Here is an 18,737-nt window from a genome sequence, read left to right as displayed (position 1 = left end):
AAAATTAGCCAGGAGTGGTGGCAGGCACCTGTAATCCCAGCTACTTGGGAGACTGAGGCAGGAGAATTGCTTGAACCTGGGAGGCGAGGTTGCAGTGAGCTGAGATCACACCACTGTACTCTACCCTGGGAGATAAGATCGAGAACTTTGTCTCAAGAAGAAGGAAAAAAAAAGTACTAGTTTGATAAAACCTGGCTTTGCTTACTAGCGAGATTGTACTTTTTTTCATGTTTGTTGGTCATATGTCTATCATATTGGTTGCATTTTCTGTTTTTCCTTTACCTTTTTATTTTGTTACAGTGTTTTTTTTTTTTCTGAGATCTTTCATCAAATCACATCTATGAATCTTTTCCATTTTTCCTCTTTTTTTATGTCAATTTCAGAAGGGCTTCTTATTCAAAGATAATCATATTCATCAAGATTTCTAAAAATACATAATGGTTTATTTTTATTCAAAAGTAAAACAGTATTATTCCATGATTATTTACTCAGTATAAAATAATTTTGATAAAAGGAAATTTTAAAAAATAAAGTAAAATCATAATCCCATGTTCACACAGTTATAATTTAAAGTTTTGGTGTATGTTCTTCCAGAATTTTTTCTTTGCACACACTACAATTTTGGAATCATGCAGATATTATTTTATAGCTCTATATCAGCATTTTTAGTGACTTAGTTTTCAGTTTTTGAATTTACTATATATTTAACCTATATTCTATTGTTTGACATTTAAATTGATGTCCAGTTTTGTGTTGTGATAAATCTACAATGAACACTTTTCATAGATACTTCGCTACCTCATTTATCTTTTGGAGATAAATTCCTAAAAGTGAGATTCTGGAACTTAATAGTAGTGTATTTCTAATTTTGACCTACTCACCTCATTACTTAAACTAGAAACTTAGATTGTAGTGTCCATCTTCTTCCTCACCTGCCACATTCTTTCAACCTTTCATCAAATGCTACCTCCAAATTATTTCTCAAATATACTTCTCTGTATTTATACTGCTTTCACCCTAATCCAAAGCATAATCTTATTTGACCTGGGGTTATAGTAGCTATTAAAGGATCTTTCTACCTGTCTTACCTCACTCCATTTCATTTCCACACAGCATGAAAAGGGATCCTTTACAAACATAAGTCTCACACAATCAAATCTAACCTAGCAGTCCTTCACTGCTTTCTGTTTTATTCAGAATAATGTGCAGACTGTTCTTATGGCTTACAAGGTCCTCCAGGATCAGGTCTCTACTGGCTTTTCCAAAGTCATCTTGGACCATCTTCCCCCTCACTATCTTACCATACTGGCTTATTTTTTTCTTCAAATTCTCCAGGCCCTTCCTTCCTGCAAGGCCTTTAAACATACTGTTCTTTCTACCTGGAAAGCTCTCACTTCCCCTTTTTACTTAGCCAATTCCTACCCATCACACAAGGTCCAATTTAAGTGTCACCACTTTAAAGAGCTTTACTAATCTAGAAAAGAAGCACAGAATCTTTTCGGTTCGGTTCACCATGGTGTACCCAGCTCCTAGAAGTTAGATGCTCAGTGAGTATTTGTAGAGTACTACGTTGATGTTGCCACATTACTCCTTAGATAAACAGAACCATTTATATTCTCATCAAAAATATGACTTTGGGGTGATTTTTTTTTACACTAAATTTGTTTATTTTGGTATATGGTGCAAGATGACAGCGATTTAACCTGATTTTTCCCAGTTAGCCATTTGTCCTATAACCTACCATTATTCTGTAATTCAGCATTTTCTCACTTTTTAAAAGTATCATCCTTACAATAAATTCTTATATCTCAAGTCTCTTTCTGGACTTTGTTTTCTGGTACATTGTTCTGTCAACCTAGGTGCCATGATTTTATTTATTTTGCCTTATATAATTGATAGGCAAATCTTTCTTCATCAGATTAACTTTTTGTTTTGCTTCCATCCTGAATTCTCCCAGATGAAGTCTTTACTATCTTTATAAGTTCCAAAGAACAACATCCTATTGGAATTTCTATTCAAATGTTAATTGAACTTACAAAGTAACCTGTAGCCTTCCTATTTACAAACCATACTTTGTGTCATTTTCAAGATTTTATAATTTTCTTAGTGTTGGTCCTAATCACTTCTTAGTGTTATTCTTCTGGTTAGGTTTTCTTGCTGTTGTGAGGAAATTATTTTTCTAGTTATGTCTTCTACCTGTTAATTGCTAATACAGAGAAAAGCTATTTATTTTAGTTTTTATATTTTTTATTTATTTTGTATTTTTAGTCATTTTTTGAATTTTTGAATTTTTAAGATAGACTAATAACAACAACTTGTCACAGAGCACTTTTTAATATGTTTGTTCCAGGATGGAAATATCCTTTGAAAGCCCTGATACTGTTTGTCAGTATGTTTGGGTTAATTATAAATACTTCCTTGCTTGCATTGTATGTATTAAGATTATATAATTGAGTGAAAATGGAAATGTAGTCAACAGCATAAGATGGCCTCAGAAAATTAAGGTCAGAATTTTTCCTCTTAAACTTTTCACAAAGGATATTATAAACCAGGATTAGCAGAATAATCAAAGTCCTAAAATGTTGTTTCTCTCTTTTCAGGAAGTGGTTCTGAAAGATGGAAGAATTGAAAGACTAAAGTTAGAGCTAGAAAGGAAAGATGCTGAAATCCAGAAGCTGAAAAATGTAATCACTCAGTGGGAGGTTTGTGTCCATTTACTGTTGCTAAAGAAAATAATTCTATACATTTTCACATTTTGTTTTTCTTATATGTAAATATGTTTAATATGCAATTCATGGGAATAGTCATTCTATTTTTTATGTTCTTAAACTCTTTGATTAATGGTTTAAAATCTGAATGATTGATTATTTATTTATTTATTATTGTTGTTGTTGTTGTTTTTTGAGTCTCATTCTGTTGCCCAGGCTGGAGTGCAATGGCATGATCTCAGCTCAGTACAACCTCTGCCTTGGTTCAAGCGATTCTCCTGCCTCAGGCTCCTGAGTAGCTAGGATTATAGGCATGAGCCACCATACCTGGCTAATTTTTGTGTTTTTAGTAGAGACAGGGTTTCACCGTGTTGGCCAGTCTATCCACGAACTCCTGGCCTCAAGAGATCCGCCCACCCCAGCTTCCTAAAGTGCTGGGATTACAGGCATGAGCCACCATGCCTGGTCGTATTTTGTTTTTTAAAAATCAACTTTATTGTGGTATAGTTTACACATAGTATAAAATGTATTTTTGTTGTTGTAAAATACATATAACCATTTAAACTGTGTAATTCAGTGGGGCATTAAGTATCTTTACACAGCATTGTGTAATCATCACCACTGTCTATTTCCAGAACTTTTTCATCATCCCAGGCAGAAACTCTTACCCACAGAGAACTCCCCATTCTCATTTTCCATACCCCGGTAACCTCTAATTTCTATGAATTTGCCCATTCTAGGTACCTCATGTAAGTGGAATCATACAGTGTTTATCCTCTTATGTGTGGCATATTCACTTAGCATAATGTGTTTTTTTGTTTGTTTGTTTTGTGAGACAGTCTTGCTCTGCTGCCCAGGCTGGAGTGCAGTGGCACAATCTTGGCTCACCACAACCTCCGCCTCCCAGGTTCAAGCAATTCTCCTGCCTCAGCCTCCCGAGTAGCTGGGACTACAGACATGCACCACATGCCTGGCTAATTTTTGCATTTTCAGTAGAGACGGGGTTTCACTATGTTGACCAGGCTGGTCTCAAACTCCTGACCTCGTGATCCGCTCGCCTCGGCCTCTCAAGGTGTTGGGATTACAGGTGTGAGCCACCGTACCTGGCCTAGCATAATGTTTTTAAGGTTCATCCACGTTGTAACATGTGTCAGAATTTCATCCCTTATTATAGCTGAATAATTTTTCATTGTGTGTATATATTTTGTTTACTGGTGCATAAGTATCTGAGTCCTTGCTTTCAGTTCTTTTGGGTATGTACACACCTAAGAGTGGAATTGCTGGACTATATAATTCCACATTTAACTTTTCGAGGAACTGCCAAACTTTTCCATGGCACCCGCGTCATTTTACCTTCCCACCAGGAGTGAACAAGGGTTCCAGTTTCTCCACATCCTTTCCAGCACTTGTGATGTATACAATGTATTTTTAACTACAAATCTTACCTCTCTCCTTAGGTTTTTTTTAAAAAAACAATTTTTTAAAATCTGTTATTCATATCAAGTATCATTCTTTTTTGACTAATATGAATTCACTCAACAATTATTTATTGAGTGCCTATAATGTGCCAGATACTTTTTGCACCCTGTGTATGTGGTAGTGAAAAAAAATAAATCAAGTTCCAGCCCTGATGGTTCTTACATTTACCTCCTCCTTCTACTCATGCCTTTAAGAATCATCCCTACTAAAACTTTTTTTGACTGCACCCACTCATTTACCTTAGCTTTTCATTTACATTTCTCTTCGTTTTTGTTGTACTAGGCACAGGGAATACAAAGATGAGTTAACAAGAAGCTTATAGATTAATGGGGGAAGATAAACATGTAAATAGTTGCAGTACAGTGTAGGATATGACAGAGTGCTCCAGAAGAACAGACAGAGGAATGAATGAGTTGCTGCTATCAAAAATTGGTAAGGATCTCATAGAAAAGATGATTTTTCCAGGTAGAGAGAATTGTGTGTACAAAAGCATGGGAATATGATGGAAAGTACATTGTGGCTGACATTCAGAGAAATGGGAAACTAGAAGTTGAGATTGCAGGTATGAGTTGGGGTCAGAATTCGAAGGCATTTGGATTTTAGAGAGGTTATTAGGCCGAGCACGGTGGCTCACACCTGTAATTCCAGCACTTTGGGAGGCCGGGGCGGGCAGATCACGAGGTCAGGAGATCGAGACCATCCTGGTTAACACGGTGAAATCTCATCTCTACTAAAAATGCAAAACATTAGCCGGACGTGGTGGCGCGCACCTGTAGTCCCAGCTACTTGGAAGGCTGAGGCAGGAGAATTGCTTGAACCTGGAAGGCGGAGGTTGCAGTGAGCTAAGATAACGCCATGCACTGCAGCCTGGGTGACAGAGCAAGACTCCATCTCAATAAAATAAAATAAAATAAAATAAAATAGCATTAAAGATCTTTAGAAGGGAAGTGACATGATGATTATTAGGTACCTGGCACGTTACAGGCATTGAATAAGTAATTTTTATGTGAGTTAATATTAGTCAAAAAAGAATACTTGAGATGAATAATAGATTTAAAAATCGATTTTTTAAAAAGCCTAAGGGAGGAGTTAAGATTTGTGGTTTAAAATAAAATGTATACATAACAAGTGCTGGCAAGGATGTCAAGAAATTGGAACCTGTTCACTGCTGGTGGGAATGTAAAATGACGCAGCTGCTGTGGGATGGTATTGGGAAGATACTTGGGATGATAATGCATGTTGCTGAGGCTTGGAGTGAAGACAGCCTGCTAAAACAATGGATAAGTATAGAGTGTAAGAGGAGGAGCACATCTTTAACTGGTTTGGGGAATGGGAACTAATAGATTTCATTTTGGACATGTTGCATTTTAAATGGCTACTTTTTTTAGACACAGCGCAGCAACAATACATGTGTATTTAATTTTATCAACTTTGTATGCTTTCTGTCATGAAATTAAATATACTAGCAAAAATGTTATGTATTTCATATGTGCTCTTTCTTATAAGCTGCATGTTAGTGGTATTTTATACATTTATATTTTTATATATGCAGTTTTTAAGCAGTGCAAACAATTGTCACAGGTGATCATGCTGATTTGCAATTTTTGCTTTGTGAGATATTTTAGACCCTAAACCTTGAGTAAGAGGTACCTCCATGAAGACTGATCTGGACCTTGAACAAAGGCTTGAGCCAGAGATAGTTTGGTGAAATACTAACATAGGTTGAAGCCCTGAGGCTGGGAATTTCGTAGTGAGTGTAGTTTCATATTCACAATGACTATTTCTATATTCATAGCGAATATAGTTGTAGTTGAGTATATGTGTTTTCCCCCGTTATATTTTTATGTTTCCATTTGACTGGTCTCCCTTGTTCATTTCTGAGCTTCTCAGCAGTGCTCCTACCTTTATATTCAGTACAGCGCTTACTTTGTTTTATTGTATTGACTGTAGTATTATTCAGTAAACATTATTTACTTATCAGCGATTTAATGGACAGAGTAATATTTAGTAAAAGCCATCTTTATTGGACTTAAAACACTTTTTAATTTGTTTTTTAACAAAGATTTGAATCTGGTAACTACTATACATATCTATGTATATGTTGAGAGGAAAAAATGATTTTTCTTATATTAATGTTTTCTTTAGGTTTTTGTTTTTCTATATATGTTAAATGCATTGTTTTCTCTAATGTATTAATGTATTAAATCTTTATAAATGATTCAGGCCTGGGCGCAGTGGCCTCATGCCTGTAATCCCAGCACTTTGGGAGACCAAGGTGGGTGGATCACTTGAGGCCAGGAGTTCAAGACCAGCCTGGCCTACATGGTGAAACCCCATCTCTACTAAAAATACAAAAATCAGCCAGACATGGTGGTGCATACCTGTAGTACCAGCTGCTAGGGAGGCTGAGGCAGGAAAATCACTTGAACCCAGGAGGCGAAGGTTGCAGTGAGCCGAGATAGCGCTATTGCACTCCATCGTGGGCGGCAAAGCAAGACTCCATCAAAAAAAAAAAAAAAAAAAAAAGTAAATAAGTGATACAGAGAGTGTTATAAGATGTGTTGAATAAGGGTAGCATGGGAGTAAAATTGCCTAAAATATGGATGCGAATGTGGGAACACAATCCTTCTTGTTCATAAATGTATACTTGTATCATCATGTAATGTGAGAAGAAGCCATCTGGAAAAAGAAATTGAAAAAGAGTTGAAAGATATTTGGATAAAGTACTAATTCATGTCAACCAAAAATTGTAACAGTGATTATTTAGTCAGTGAAGTAACAAATGATTAGTGAATCCTCAACTGAGAAGGTATAGAACTGCCCTATAAAATTCAGTATTCACTACAAGTCTATTGCATTTTAAATTTAAAGTTTAAAAATTAATTTTTCTCAGTCACACCAGCCACATTGCTAGTGTTCTTTCAGTAGTCGCGTATTGGACAGCGGCAAATACAGAGCAGATGTAGAAAGTCCTAGTGTATTGCCGGACAGTACTGCTTTAGAACGGTGGCTCATTTTCCTTTTGGTTTTCATTTAAATTATTTTGAATTGTATAAGGGTTTTATCTGAGGAAGAAAAGAAGATTCTTTAGGAAAATTGAGTTTTCTCCACTTTTATCCTTCTCTTCTTTAATTTTCAATCACATATAATATTGATATATATTATTGTGCCAGGGATTTAATTGTGCCAGGGATTTAATTTAAGTTGTAGATAGTTCCGAATACATTTTCCTCCATCCTGTTTGTTTCAAAAATAATTATATCTTTGAGCAAGCCTAGAATTCAGAGCTCTGTAAGTTGACAGTAAGTAATTATTATATCACTTACTTAAAAAAAAAACTAAATCTTTTTTCTTTGACTATTAGGCAAAGTATAAGGAAGTAAAGGCAAGAAATGCACAATTATTGAAAATGCTTCAGGAAGGTGAAAGTAAGTGGATTTTATGTTTTTGTAATTAAAAGTTTATCTTAAATAATATCTGAAGGTACTTTTTCAAATGTGTGATTTACCAACTGAACAAAAGTGTTTGGTAGCACAATAGGGTTACTATAGTTAATAATTTGTATATTTCAAAATGCCTAGAAGATTTGAAGTGCCCCCAACACAAAGAAATGATAAATGTTTGAATTACTGTATATCTTAAATACCTATTTGATCAGTACACTTTGTATACCTGTATCAAAATATCACATGCACCCCATAAATATATATGATTATTATGTGCCAATAAAAAAAATTGAAAAAGGGACTCAACAAAGTAGAAAGGCTTCCCAGAATGATACAAGATAGAGAGTTGGCCAGGAATGGTGGCTCATCTGTAATCCTAGCACTTTGGGAGGCCAAGGTGGGCAGATCACTTGAGGCCAAGAGTTTGAGACCAGACTGGCCAACATGGTGAACCCCCATCTCTACTAAAAATACAAAAAGTAGCCAGACGTGGTGGTGCACATCTATAATCCCAGCTACTTGGGAAACTGAGGCACGAGAATTGTGAACCCGGGAGGCAGAGGTTGCAGTGAGTCGAGATTGCACTGCTGTACTTGCAGCCTGGGGAGCAGAGCGAGACTGTCTAAAAAGAAAAAAAAAAAAAGAAGCTGGATAGCTGCTCATAAAGTTATTATTAGATCCTCTTACAGCACCTTACTTTTATACCAGTTTATAACTATTCGGGTAAAAGAAACTCTTAAAATTCAATTCTTATAGCTTACTGAACTATATTTAGAGGGAAAACAAGCCTAACATTTGCTTAGGATTCTGCTTTTCAGCTCTTGAAGGAGGCAGCCTGTCATCACTTTAGGTTTTCTTTTTTGTTTTCTTCTTTCCTTCTCCCCTCGCCACTGCTCTTCATACTTTTGCTGCTACTCTGTAAACTTTTGACAAGAGGTTACTGGCAGGAAGCCAAGGAAATCAATCCAAAAAATGATTACAGATTATAAGACTAGTGAAGCTGATATACAAAAGCCCACCAAATCAGTTGCATTTCTCACTATGCATATACCTAGTGACATTTATCCTGAAAGTTTTATGAAAATTTTCCATTCATAATAAAAAAGGAAATATATGTTAATTTTTAAATATGAGACTTAGGCAAAGGAAATTATAAACCATAAAAGAAACAGAGATTAAGACATAAAGGAGAAAATCTTTCTCTGAATAGACAAAATGAAATGTAATCAACAATTTTCCTATTAATAAATGCTAATGAAACTCCAAAGATAGCTCCTGTGAATATTGTATAGCTCTTAAGAAATTGTGAAATTCACCTTGAAAAATGAAAAAATACCAAAAATTGTTTTCAGCTGTGAAGGTACAGTCAGCCCTCCATATCCGTGGGTTCCCTATCTGTGGATCAGTCAGTTGTGGATCAAAAATATATTTTTTGAAATTGTACATGTGCAGACTTTTTTCTTGACATTACTCCCTAAACAATACAGTGTAACAGCTATTTACATAGCATTTATGCCATATTAGGTATTATAGGTAATCTAGAGATGATTTGTTTTATTTTTATTTATTTATTGTTTTGAGATGGAGTCTTGCTCTGTCGCCCAGACTGGAGCACAGTGGCGCGATCTCAGCTCACTGCAAGCTCTGCTTCCCGGGTTCACGCCCTTCTCCTGCCTCAGCCTCCTGACCAGCTGGGACTACAGGAGCCCACCACCACACCCGGCTAATTTTTTTGTATTTTTAGTAGAGATGGGGTTTCACCATGTTGGCCAGGATGGTCTTGATCTCCTGAACTCGTGATCCACCTGCCTTGGCCTTCCAAAGTGCTGGGATTACAGGCGTGAGCCACCGCACCCGGCCGGTAATCTGGAGATGATTCAAAGGATATGGGAGGCTATTCATAGGTTTTATGCAGATATATACCATTTTATATCAGGGACTTGAGCATCTTTAGATTTTGGTATCCTTGGGAGGTCTTGAAAGCAATTGTTTACCAAGGGATGACTATACTTGGAATAGAACTGTCCAAACAAAATTTAAACTGTATTACAAAATAGTTGTCAAACAATGAGTAAAAATCAGAAATCATGTCCAGTTGAACAGAACATGAATACTCTTGAAGGAGATTCAACCTTATGTTTTTTATAACTTAATTATTATACAAATAGAAGTTAAAGAATTATAGGGGGAGGCCAGGCGCAGTGGCTTATGCCTGTAATCTCAGCACTTTAGGAGGCAGAGGTGTTCCTCATCTGAGGTTAGGAGTTTGAAACTACCCTGGCCAACATGGTGAAACCCTGTTTCTACTAAAAATACAAAAATTAGCCAGGTGTGGTGGTGCGTGCCTATAATCCCAGCTACTTGGGAGGCTGAGGCACAAGAATCACTTGAACACAGGAGGCAGAGGTTGCAGTAAGCCAAGATCATGCCACTGCACTCCATCCTGGCTGACAGAGTGAGACTTTGTCTCAAAAAAAAAAATTATGGGGAAAGACATTATTTGGACATTTAAATGTCTACATCCTGAGATTAATTTAGACCTGTGCATGTTATTGATCTCCATGTGGGTCTTTTAAATAACAAAATTATGAAAATAAAAAAGTAAGTTATTTAGAAGATGTATTTCTAAGTGCAGAAATGAAGAGTATCATTGTGTATTGGATGTATAAATTCTAAATATGTAAAAATAAAATAATATTTCCTCATAAAATACTGTGGAAATTGAGAAAGTTAACTGATAAAAACTTGCTCTCAAAAATAGATTAAGAATCTCTATCAGTAACAACAGTGTCCATAGTATAAGTAATCCAGGTAGAATTTTATATAGGATCACTACATGAAAATACTTGTAACACTTATAATGTAAATGTAAATATGGTCATTCTGTAATAATGCAGCATGTGTTCCTAAAAATCACTAGTCTCTGCAAAATCACACGAGATAGCCAGGCACGGTGGCTCACACCTGTAATCCCAGCTTTGGGAGGTTGAGACAGGTGGATCGCTTGAGCCCAAGAGTTTGAGACCAGCCTGGGCAACATGGCAAAACTTTGTCTCAAAAAAAAAAAAAAAAGAAAGAAAAAAAATTAGCCTGGCATGGTGGTGCATGCCTGTGGTCCCAGCTACTTAGGAGGCTAAGGTGGGAGGATTGCATGAGCCCAGGAGGCTGAGACTGCTGTAATCATGCTGCTGCACTCCAGCCTGGGCAACAGAGTGAGACCCTGTTGATAAGGTTTGGCTCTGTGTCTCCACCCAAATCTCGCCTTGAATTGTAATAATCCTCGCATGTCAAGAGTGGGACGAGATGGAGATAATTGAATCATGGGGGTGCTTTCCCCCATGCTATTCTCATGATAGTGAGTTCTCACAAGATCTGATGGTGTTATAAGAGGCTTCTGCCTTCGCTCAGCACTTATTCTCTCTCCTGCCACCCTGTGAAGCGGTGCCTTCTTCTATGGTTATAAGTTTCCTGAGGCCTCCCCAGCCATGTGGAACTATTAGTCAATTAAACCTTTTCTTTATAAATTACCCATTCTCAGGCAGTTGTTTATAGTAGTGTGAGAATGAACTAATACACCCGTCTCAAAAAAACAAAAAAACCCACAATACTTATGAGAAAAAGGGAGGTTAGAAGCACAACACTTAAAAACGTTGTCAGTGACACATGAAAAAAAACATGGGAAACTAAAAACAGTAACACAGTTTTACACATGCTAAAATGGTTAAATACATAAATATTACATAAATACAGCACTTTACCTTGAAGAAAACCTAAAGTTTGCTTGTGGGGAAATAGGTCTCAGAAGGGTTACAGCTTGTGTGTTACTGCTACATGGTGGAAGGATGGAAAGTTGTCAGGCCAGATGGGTGTGATTCCTAACACACAGTGAACCAAGGTAGCTGGTAGATATTCAAGGAGTACATGTGGGTGTGGTTTTCTCTGTTCATAAAATTGTACTTAAGTGGATTGAAAATTTGTGATATGTTCAGGTTGTTACCTAATACATCAACCTCATTGAAACAAATTTGTGTTTTCAAAACAAGCATTATAGGATGACTGACTGTAATTGAAATGTTACATAACTATTTAAAATCACTAGTTTTCAGCAAGTGTTTATAATCCTGGGGATGGAGGAGTAGAAAGCATAATTTGTAAAAGTTCCCAAGTTGATTCTTGAGAGACTGAATTGATTCTTGATAGGTTGTTTCATCTTATCATATTAAACTATGAAAATAAATTTGAACTACAATCTTACATTGGCAGAGCTGTGGTGATATCAGTACTCATATATTTGAACATTTCCTCCTTTGCTAATTTTACTACAATTTTACCTCTCTAGTCTCTCATAGTTTGTTTTCAAAGTGAGGAGTTAGTTTTTCATATATTAGCCATTACCATGAGTTAAGGAAGTTCTCAGCCATGTGAAACTTTCTGAAGCTTAGGAAACACAGGGCCAAACTATAGCTATCTTGCTTCCACCAAGAGAGAAAAGCCCCTAAAAAATAATGAATAGTTCTAAGAGACCACACATGTCATATGATCATTTGTGATCATATGAGCTACATTTAGTTGACATTGCTTTATTGGTATGAAAAGTCAGAGAATAATAATTTTGTTGGCATTATAGTATGCTCACCCCAACAATCCAACAAGAAAGCACTCTATGTTGTTTTTATTTATTTTGAGACGAGTCTCACTCTGTCACGCAGGCTGGAGTGCAGTGGCACGATCTTGGCTTACTGCAACCTCCGCCTCATGGGTTCAAGTGATTCTCCTGCCTCAGCCTCCTGGGTAGCTGGGATTACGGGAATGCACCACCATGCCCGGCTAATTTTTGTATTTTTACTAGAGACAGGATTTCACCATGTTTGCCAGGGTGATTTCGAACCCCTGACCTCAGGTGATCCGCCTGCCTCAGCCTCCCAAAGTGCTAGGATTACAGGCGTGAGCTACCGTAATTGTTTTTAAAATCTTGCTTTAAGATTAGTCAAGGTATTTAAAATTTTTTCCATGTGTGAATTTTTTTTCTTGTATCCTTGTCCTATTTAGAGTAGATGTAAAAATTAATCTTGCACCATATTTGTGCAGTTAAAAAAATATTTTTTTTTTTTATTGACAGAGTCTCACTCTGTCGCCCAGGCTGGAGTGCAGTGGCACCATCTCAGCTCACAGCAACCACCACATCCCCAGTTCAAGGGATCCTTATGCCTCAGCCTCCCAGGTAGCTGGGATTACAGTCATGTGCCACCACACCTGGCTAATTTTTGTATAATATTTTTTAGTAGAGACAGGGTTTCGCCATGTTGGCCAGGTTGGTCTCCAACTCCTGGCAAGTGATCTGCCCACCTCGGCCTCCCAAAGTGCTGGGATTATAGGTGTGAGCCACCATGCCCAGCAATAAATATTTTAACACCACAGAAAATGTAAAATTTCTAAGAAAAAAATGCTGTGGTGATAATGATCAGAATTTACTGGTGAAAATGTAAAACTAACAAACAAAAAAGAATTTACCAGTGAAAAGTAAGAGCTATGCAAGGTCAAGAAGTACATTCTTTAAGTATGACAAGAAATCATTGTTCTAATTGCACTACTATGTCTTAGTTCCCTGAAGTATTGTTAAAGTATTTGAGTGACTGGGAAATCTATACTGCTGTTTTTCCTTTTTTGTCAGTGAAAGATAAGGCAGAAATACTTCTTCAAGTTGATGAATCACAAAGTATCAAGAATGAGCTCACTATTCAGGTAAGGAACTGTGGAGCATACATGACTGGTTTTCTTAAGCTGTCTTTAGTCTTGAGTTATTAAACTTGACTAAACAAATACAACCCATCAGCACTGTAAGGAAGTAGTGTAAATTGTACTTTATTATTATGTAATAGCACATGAATGAAGATTCTGTTTACAACACTAAAGGAGGTAGGTATGTCCTTCCCACTGAAGAATGGGGGATGATGAGGTTGTATTTTAATGAACCATGAATTTAGAGACAGAAAGGACAGATAGAACTTACCCTGTATCTGGGCTTGATTTTTCTCCCCTTCACATCGTTATTGTCTTCTTCTCTCAGGACACTTTGCCCCATCTTTAATATAGAGCTGTGTACAATACCAAATGGAAATTATGGGGGGAGTTTCTCCGCTGTTACTCATCCATTTAGTTGTCAAAAACCTATCATTGTGAATATGTTAAGAATTAGAGTATTTGCCAAAAACCCCAAAATGTCTTTTTCTTATTGAATATTTGGTTACAGGTGACTTCACTTCATGCTGCATTAGAACAAGAAAGATCTAAAGTGAAAGTATTACAAGCAGAATTAGCCAAATACCAGGTATGCTTTTATATTTATAAGGGTTTTTATCACAAATAATACATTTGGAGTAGATACTGTGTAGAATAAATGCAGTATTTTGTTCATAGGCCAAAATTTATTCACTAAATATATTGACAATTTTGTCATTGGTCATATAATTTACAATGTAGAAGATGTTAAAGTTATTCTGCACATTGGTATATACAGCAATAACTAGCATAATTCAGGAAAATCCTTGGGACTACATAGATGATACAGCATGCATGCCATTGAATCATACTGGGGAAAGGCACAAAAGGACAGTTGTCCTGTTTATAAGGTTGATCACTTGGGAACAGCGATATCTTCCAGATATCTCCATTGTAAATATATATTTTCCCTTTTATAATTAATATGTGAGGTGATACTTTGAGATTGTATGACTGTCCTTTTCACCTAGTGGCTTTAGCATCCATTGATATTTGTGTCTTTTTTTTATGATTGCAAAATAGTGATTTTCTAATTCTGTCATTTCTTCTGCATTTACAAGCTAGCATTGAGCAGTTTGTTCCAGGATGAAGCAATTAAAAATACCAGTACTTCGTGTGTGTGTGTGTGTGTGTGTGTGTGTGTGTGTGTGTGTGAGATATATATTTGTGTGTATATATATGTGTGCTTCTAAATCATAATATAAAATACATTAACTGGAATCATAGCCAAAAAAGCTCAAAAGCCACTGATGGTGTGGAGAACATAGCAGTTGATTAGCCCTGGCTTTAAAATTGAATCAGTACCAGAAGGAGAATTCCCTTTACCTGGGAGACCTTGACAAGGATTCTTTTGTGTTTGCTGTTTTGGATTTTTAAGAAATCTCATCGAGAAGCATGGTAGGAGTTTTATGTATAGTGGGTATCTACTTCAAAAAATATTTTTGCTAAATTTATTTTCATTTTTCTGTAACAGGAAATAAATCTTGTTTTTGATACTTGTCATTACACATCTCATGTTCCAAAAAACCTATTCATACTGTTTTTCTCTGAATAAAATCTTTGCAAACTTTTTATGTGGTCACGAGTGAATGACAGCATTCTTATGCTCGAGTATTGTTTCATTTTGTTTTATAATGTTGATGTAGAAATAGTTATAGTCAGAAAAAGAATGAAAGAAATAAAGAGAAACTGCCATCATTATCAAATGAGCCTGGGCTCCATATGCCCCTGATACAACCACCTCTCTTTCAGAGATGCACTTCCACAGAAAAAATAGTTCCCGAACTTGGCTGATCATTGGGATCACTTGGAAACTTTGAATTAAAGATTGTTAGCCAATTAAATAGGTGTGGGACAAAGCCTAGATGTCAGAATTCTAAAAATATTACTGCTTAGGTAATTCTGATGATCAACTAAGTTTGGATACCATTGCCATAGTTTATAAAAATGGGAAAAACTGTACATACAACTATGATAAGGTAAATACATCAAACCATTATTTATGGTTAAATTGAAGGGGGTAGAGTAGCTATTGATGATTTTAATTTTATTCTTTGCATGTTTGTACTTTCCATATTCCTACAATGAGCATTTGCTTTTTAAATCAGAATAAAACAGAAAATACTATGTTTATGTTATGTTAAAATATTTATGTAAAACTCTTCTTGTCCTTTATGCTGCCTTTCCTTTTCCTTGGCTCAAGTCAGATACCATAAGTGATGTTTCATATGGAGCAAATTAAATATAAATTTATATATGCAACTGAGCAATATGAAAACCATAACCTAGATTTCAATCCACTAATGAACACAATCAAATTTCTAATGCTAATATGAGCAAAACTCAACAGAACTTGAACTATAAATTGAATTACCCAAAAGGTAATGAACTGAATTACTAAATTTACTGATCATATGGAACAAATTAAGTGTATCATTTATTTTAGTATTGATCAAAAACTTTAATTCTGGAATAGTCAAAATGAGTTCTAAAAAAATAAAATATCGGTGACCTTACTAAGGCACAACTCTTATTCAAATAGAAGTAACTTTTCTAAAACCAACTTTAACCATTTATAAAAAATAACTATATTAAAATAATGTAGCGGTATGTAGACTCAAATTTACAACAAAATCAAAAAAGAAATTGCTTCCTTCTCGTACCCCAAGATGCCTTTGGTCTATATTTTTAAAATGAAGTGGCCCCAAAATGGTATGTCGTAAATAATTTGCCCTATTTTTTTTTTTTTTACAGGGTGGCAGAAAAGGGAAAAGAAACTCTGAATCCGACCAGTGTAGGTGATTAAATTAGCCTTTGAAGTCAACACAAAGTTTAAAACTTTCAGGATTTTGCAAAATTGTATATATTTAATGCCGTGCAACTGCTAAACTATGCAGTTTTTGTTGAAGGAACTAAAAGCAACTAGCTCACTAATGGTCTATAATTTTATTTCTTTTGGCTTAAAGTGAAAAAGAAGAAATAGAGAATTCCAGCAGAATTCAGTGGTTATTGTTTACTATCCATACTTCTTATCACTTTAGTTTTTCATCAGTCAATAAAATTAATTTACTCTTCCACTAATACGTTTGATTTGTTAAGTTTCAGAAACATGAAAGTATTTTTGCTTACAGCATAGCCAGTCAGTTGGGTCCTTTCAGTTTAGTGAATATTTTCTCAGCACTTTCTGCACACTAAACCCTACAGGACATGCAAGAGGAAATATGGCTGATACCCTCAAGTAGCTTATGCTTAGGGGAAATAGAAGGTGGGAGTGGGTAGGCCAGGTGCGGTGGCTAACATCTGTAATCCCAGCGCTTTGGGAGGCCTTGGTGGGCAGATCACTTGAGGCCAGGAGTTTTAGGCCAGCCTGGCCAACGTGGTGAAACCCCATCTCTACTAAAAATATAAAAATTAACCAGGCATGGTGGTGCACGCCTGTAATCCCAGCTACTCGGGAGGCTGAGGCAGGAGAATTGCTTGAACCTGGGAGGCGGAGGTTATAGTGAGCTGGGCGACACAGAGAGGATCTGTCTCAAAAAAAAAAAAAAAAAAAAGGTGGGGGTGGGTAAAACAAGAGCAAAAAATAATTACCATAGATACTAGAGTATGAAATCACATTGTTTGGAGATTGAAAAAACTTGCATGAAATAACTTTTAGAGGGTAGATACTTTTTCTGTAAATTTATTGACAGGCATTCCAGGCAGGCAGAATGAAAAACAGTCTGTGGGCTGGGAATGGTGGCTCATGTCTGTAATCCCAGCACTTTAGGAGGCAGAGGTAGGAGGATCTCTTGAGCCCAGGAGTTCGAGACAAGCCTGGGCAACATGGTAAGACCCTGTCTCTAAAAACAAAATTAGCTAGGCCTGGTGGCACATGCCTGTAGCCCCAGCTATGCACAGGAGGCGCAGGTGAGAGCATCACTTGGGTCTGGGAGGTCAAGGCTGCAGTAAGCTGTGATCTTACCACTGAACCCTGGATGACAAAGAAAGAAAAAAGAATTAGGGCCGGTTGCGGTGACTCACACCTGTAATCCCATCACTTTGGGAGGCTGAGGCAGATGGATTGTTTGAGCCCAGGAGTTCGTAACCAGCCTGGGCAACATGGCGAAACCCTGTCTCTATAAAACTAATAATAATAATGTCTGTGAATGCCTTCATCGTAAGATAAGGGCTAAGCCAAGGTTGTCTAATCTCCACACTTCCCCATGTCAGTATCGTATAGGTGATCCTACCTCATGCAGTAGAGCAAGAAAAAAAAAGGTATACAGATTGCAAACAAACAAACAAAAAATTTGGCTTGAGAACAATAACATGCCTCACTGGGAATAGAAAGAGTATTGGTAGCTGAGTTTGGTGGCTCATGCCTGTAATCCCAACACTTTAGGAAGCTGAGGTGGAAGGATCACTTGAGCCCAGAAGTTCAAGACCAGTCTGGGCAACATAGTGAGAACCCATTCCTACAAAGAATTTTTAAATAATCAGCCAGGTGTGGTGGCACGTGCCTGTCATCCTAGCTACTTTGGAGGCTGAGGTGGGAGGATTGCTTCAGCCTGGAAGGTTGAGGCTGCAGTGAGCCGTGATTGCAACACTGTACTTCAGCCTGGACAACAGAGCAAGAGACTGTCTCTCAAAAAAAAAAAAAAACAAAAAAGGGTGGAGGGCATTGGTGTGTAGGAGGAATAAATGAGAGATTTATCACTGGTCTGATTAATTGCTGTAATAGTTAGTTTATGGGATTCAACTGTTTTTAGTAGAGGCAGCAAAATACAATTATGATTCATTAAAATACAAGATTTTAGGCCAGGCACAGTGGCTCATACCTGTAATCCCAGCACTTTGGGAGGCTAAGGCAGGCGGATCACTTGAGGCCAGGAGTTCCAGACCAGCCTGGGCAACATGGTGAAATCCTGTCTCTCCTAAAAATACAAAAATTAGCCAGTTGTGATGGTGCATGCCTATAGTCCCAGCTACTGGGGAGGCTGAGGCACAAGAATCGGTTGAACCCCGGAGGTGGAGGTTGCAGTGAGCTGAGATCACACTGCTGCATGCCAGCCTGGGCAGCAGAGCAAGACTCTGTCTCAAAAAAATAAAAATAAAGTACAGTTTTGTGTGTGTGATAACAAAGATGAACACATAAATGCTAGTCTTCAATTGAACAGAATAGGTAACCCAGAAATAATGCCGCACCACCTCCAACTATCTAATATTTAACAAACCTGACAAAAATAAGCAATGGGGGAAGGATTCCCTATATAATAAATAGTGCTGGGATAACTGGCTAACCATATGCAGAAAACAGAAACTGGTCCCCTTTCTTATACAATAT

General features: G+C 36.9%; 1 protein-coding gene across 3 annotated transcripts in view; it reads left to right on the top strand.

The window, feature by feature from the left end:
* Nucleotides 1-16,492, top strand: part of GKAP1 (G kinase anchoring protein 1) — an 81,718-nt gene extending 65,226 nt beyond the window's left edge. For 2 of the 3 annotated variants that reach the window (XM_050761671.1, XM_050761673.1), the window contains 5 exons: nucleotides 2,601-2,702; nucleotides 7,552-7,615; nucleotides 13,305-13,375; nucleotides 13,884-13,961; nucleotides 16,166-16,492. In XM_050761671.1, coding sequence (XP_050617628.1) covers nucleotides 2,601-2,702; nucleotides 7,552-7,615; nucleotides 13,305-13,375; nucleotides 13,884-13,961; nucleotides 16,166-16,213 — 363 coding nt within the window. In that variant the 3' untranslated portion in view covers nucleotides 16,214-16,492. The remainder of the gene's footprint in view (nucleotides 1-2,600; nucleotides 2,703-7,551; nucleotides 7,616-13,304; nucleotides 13,376-13,883; nucleotides 13,962-16,165) is intronic. The other variant, XM_050761672.1, reaches the window with a different exon arrangement.
* Nucleotides 16,493-18,737: the final 2,245 nt, after the last annotated feature.

Source organism: Macaca thibetana, chromosome 15, assembly GCF_024542745.1.
Source record: "Macaca thibetana thibetana isolate TM-01 chromosome 15, ASM2454274v1, whole genome shotgun sequence".
NCBI classification, from domain to species: Eukaryota; Metazoa; Chordata; class Mammalia; order Primates; family Cercopithecidae; genus Macaca; species Macaca thibetana.
Note: the sequence above shows the minus strand (reverse complement) of the source record. Positions and strands in the feature narration are given on the sequence as shown.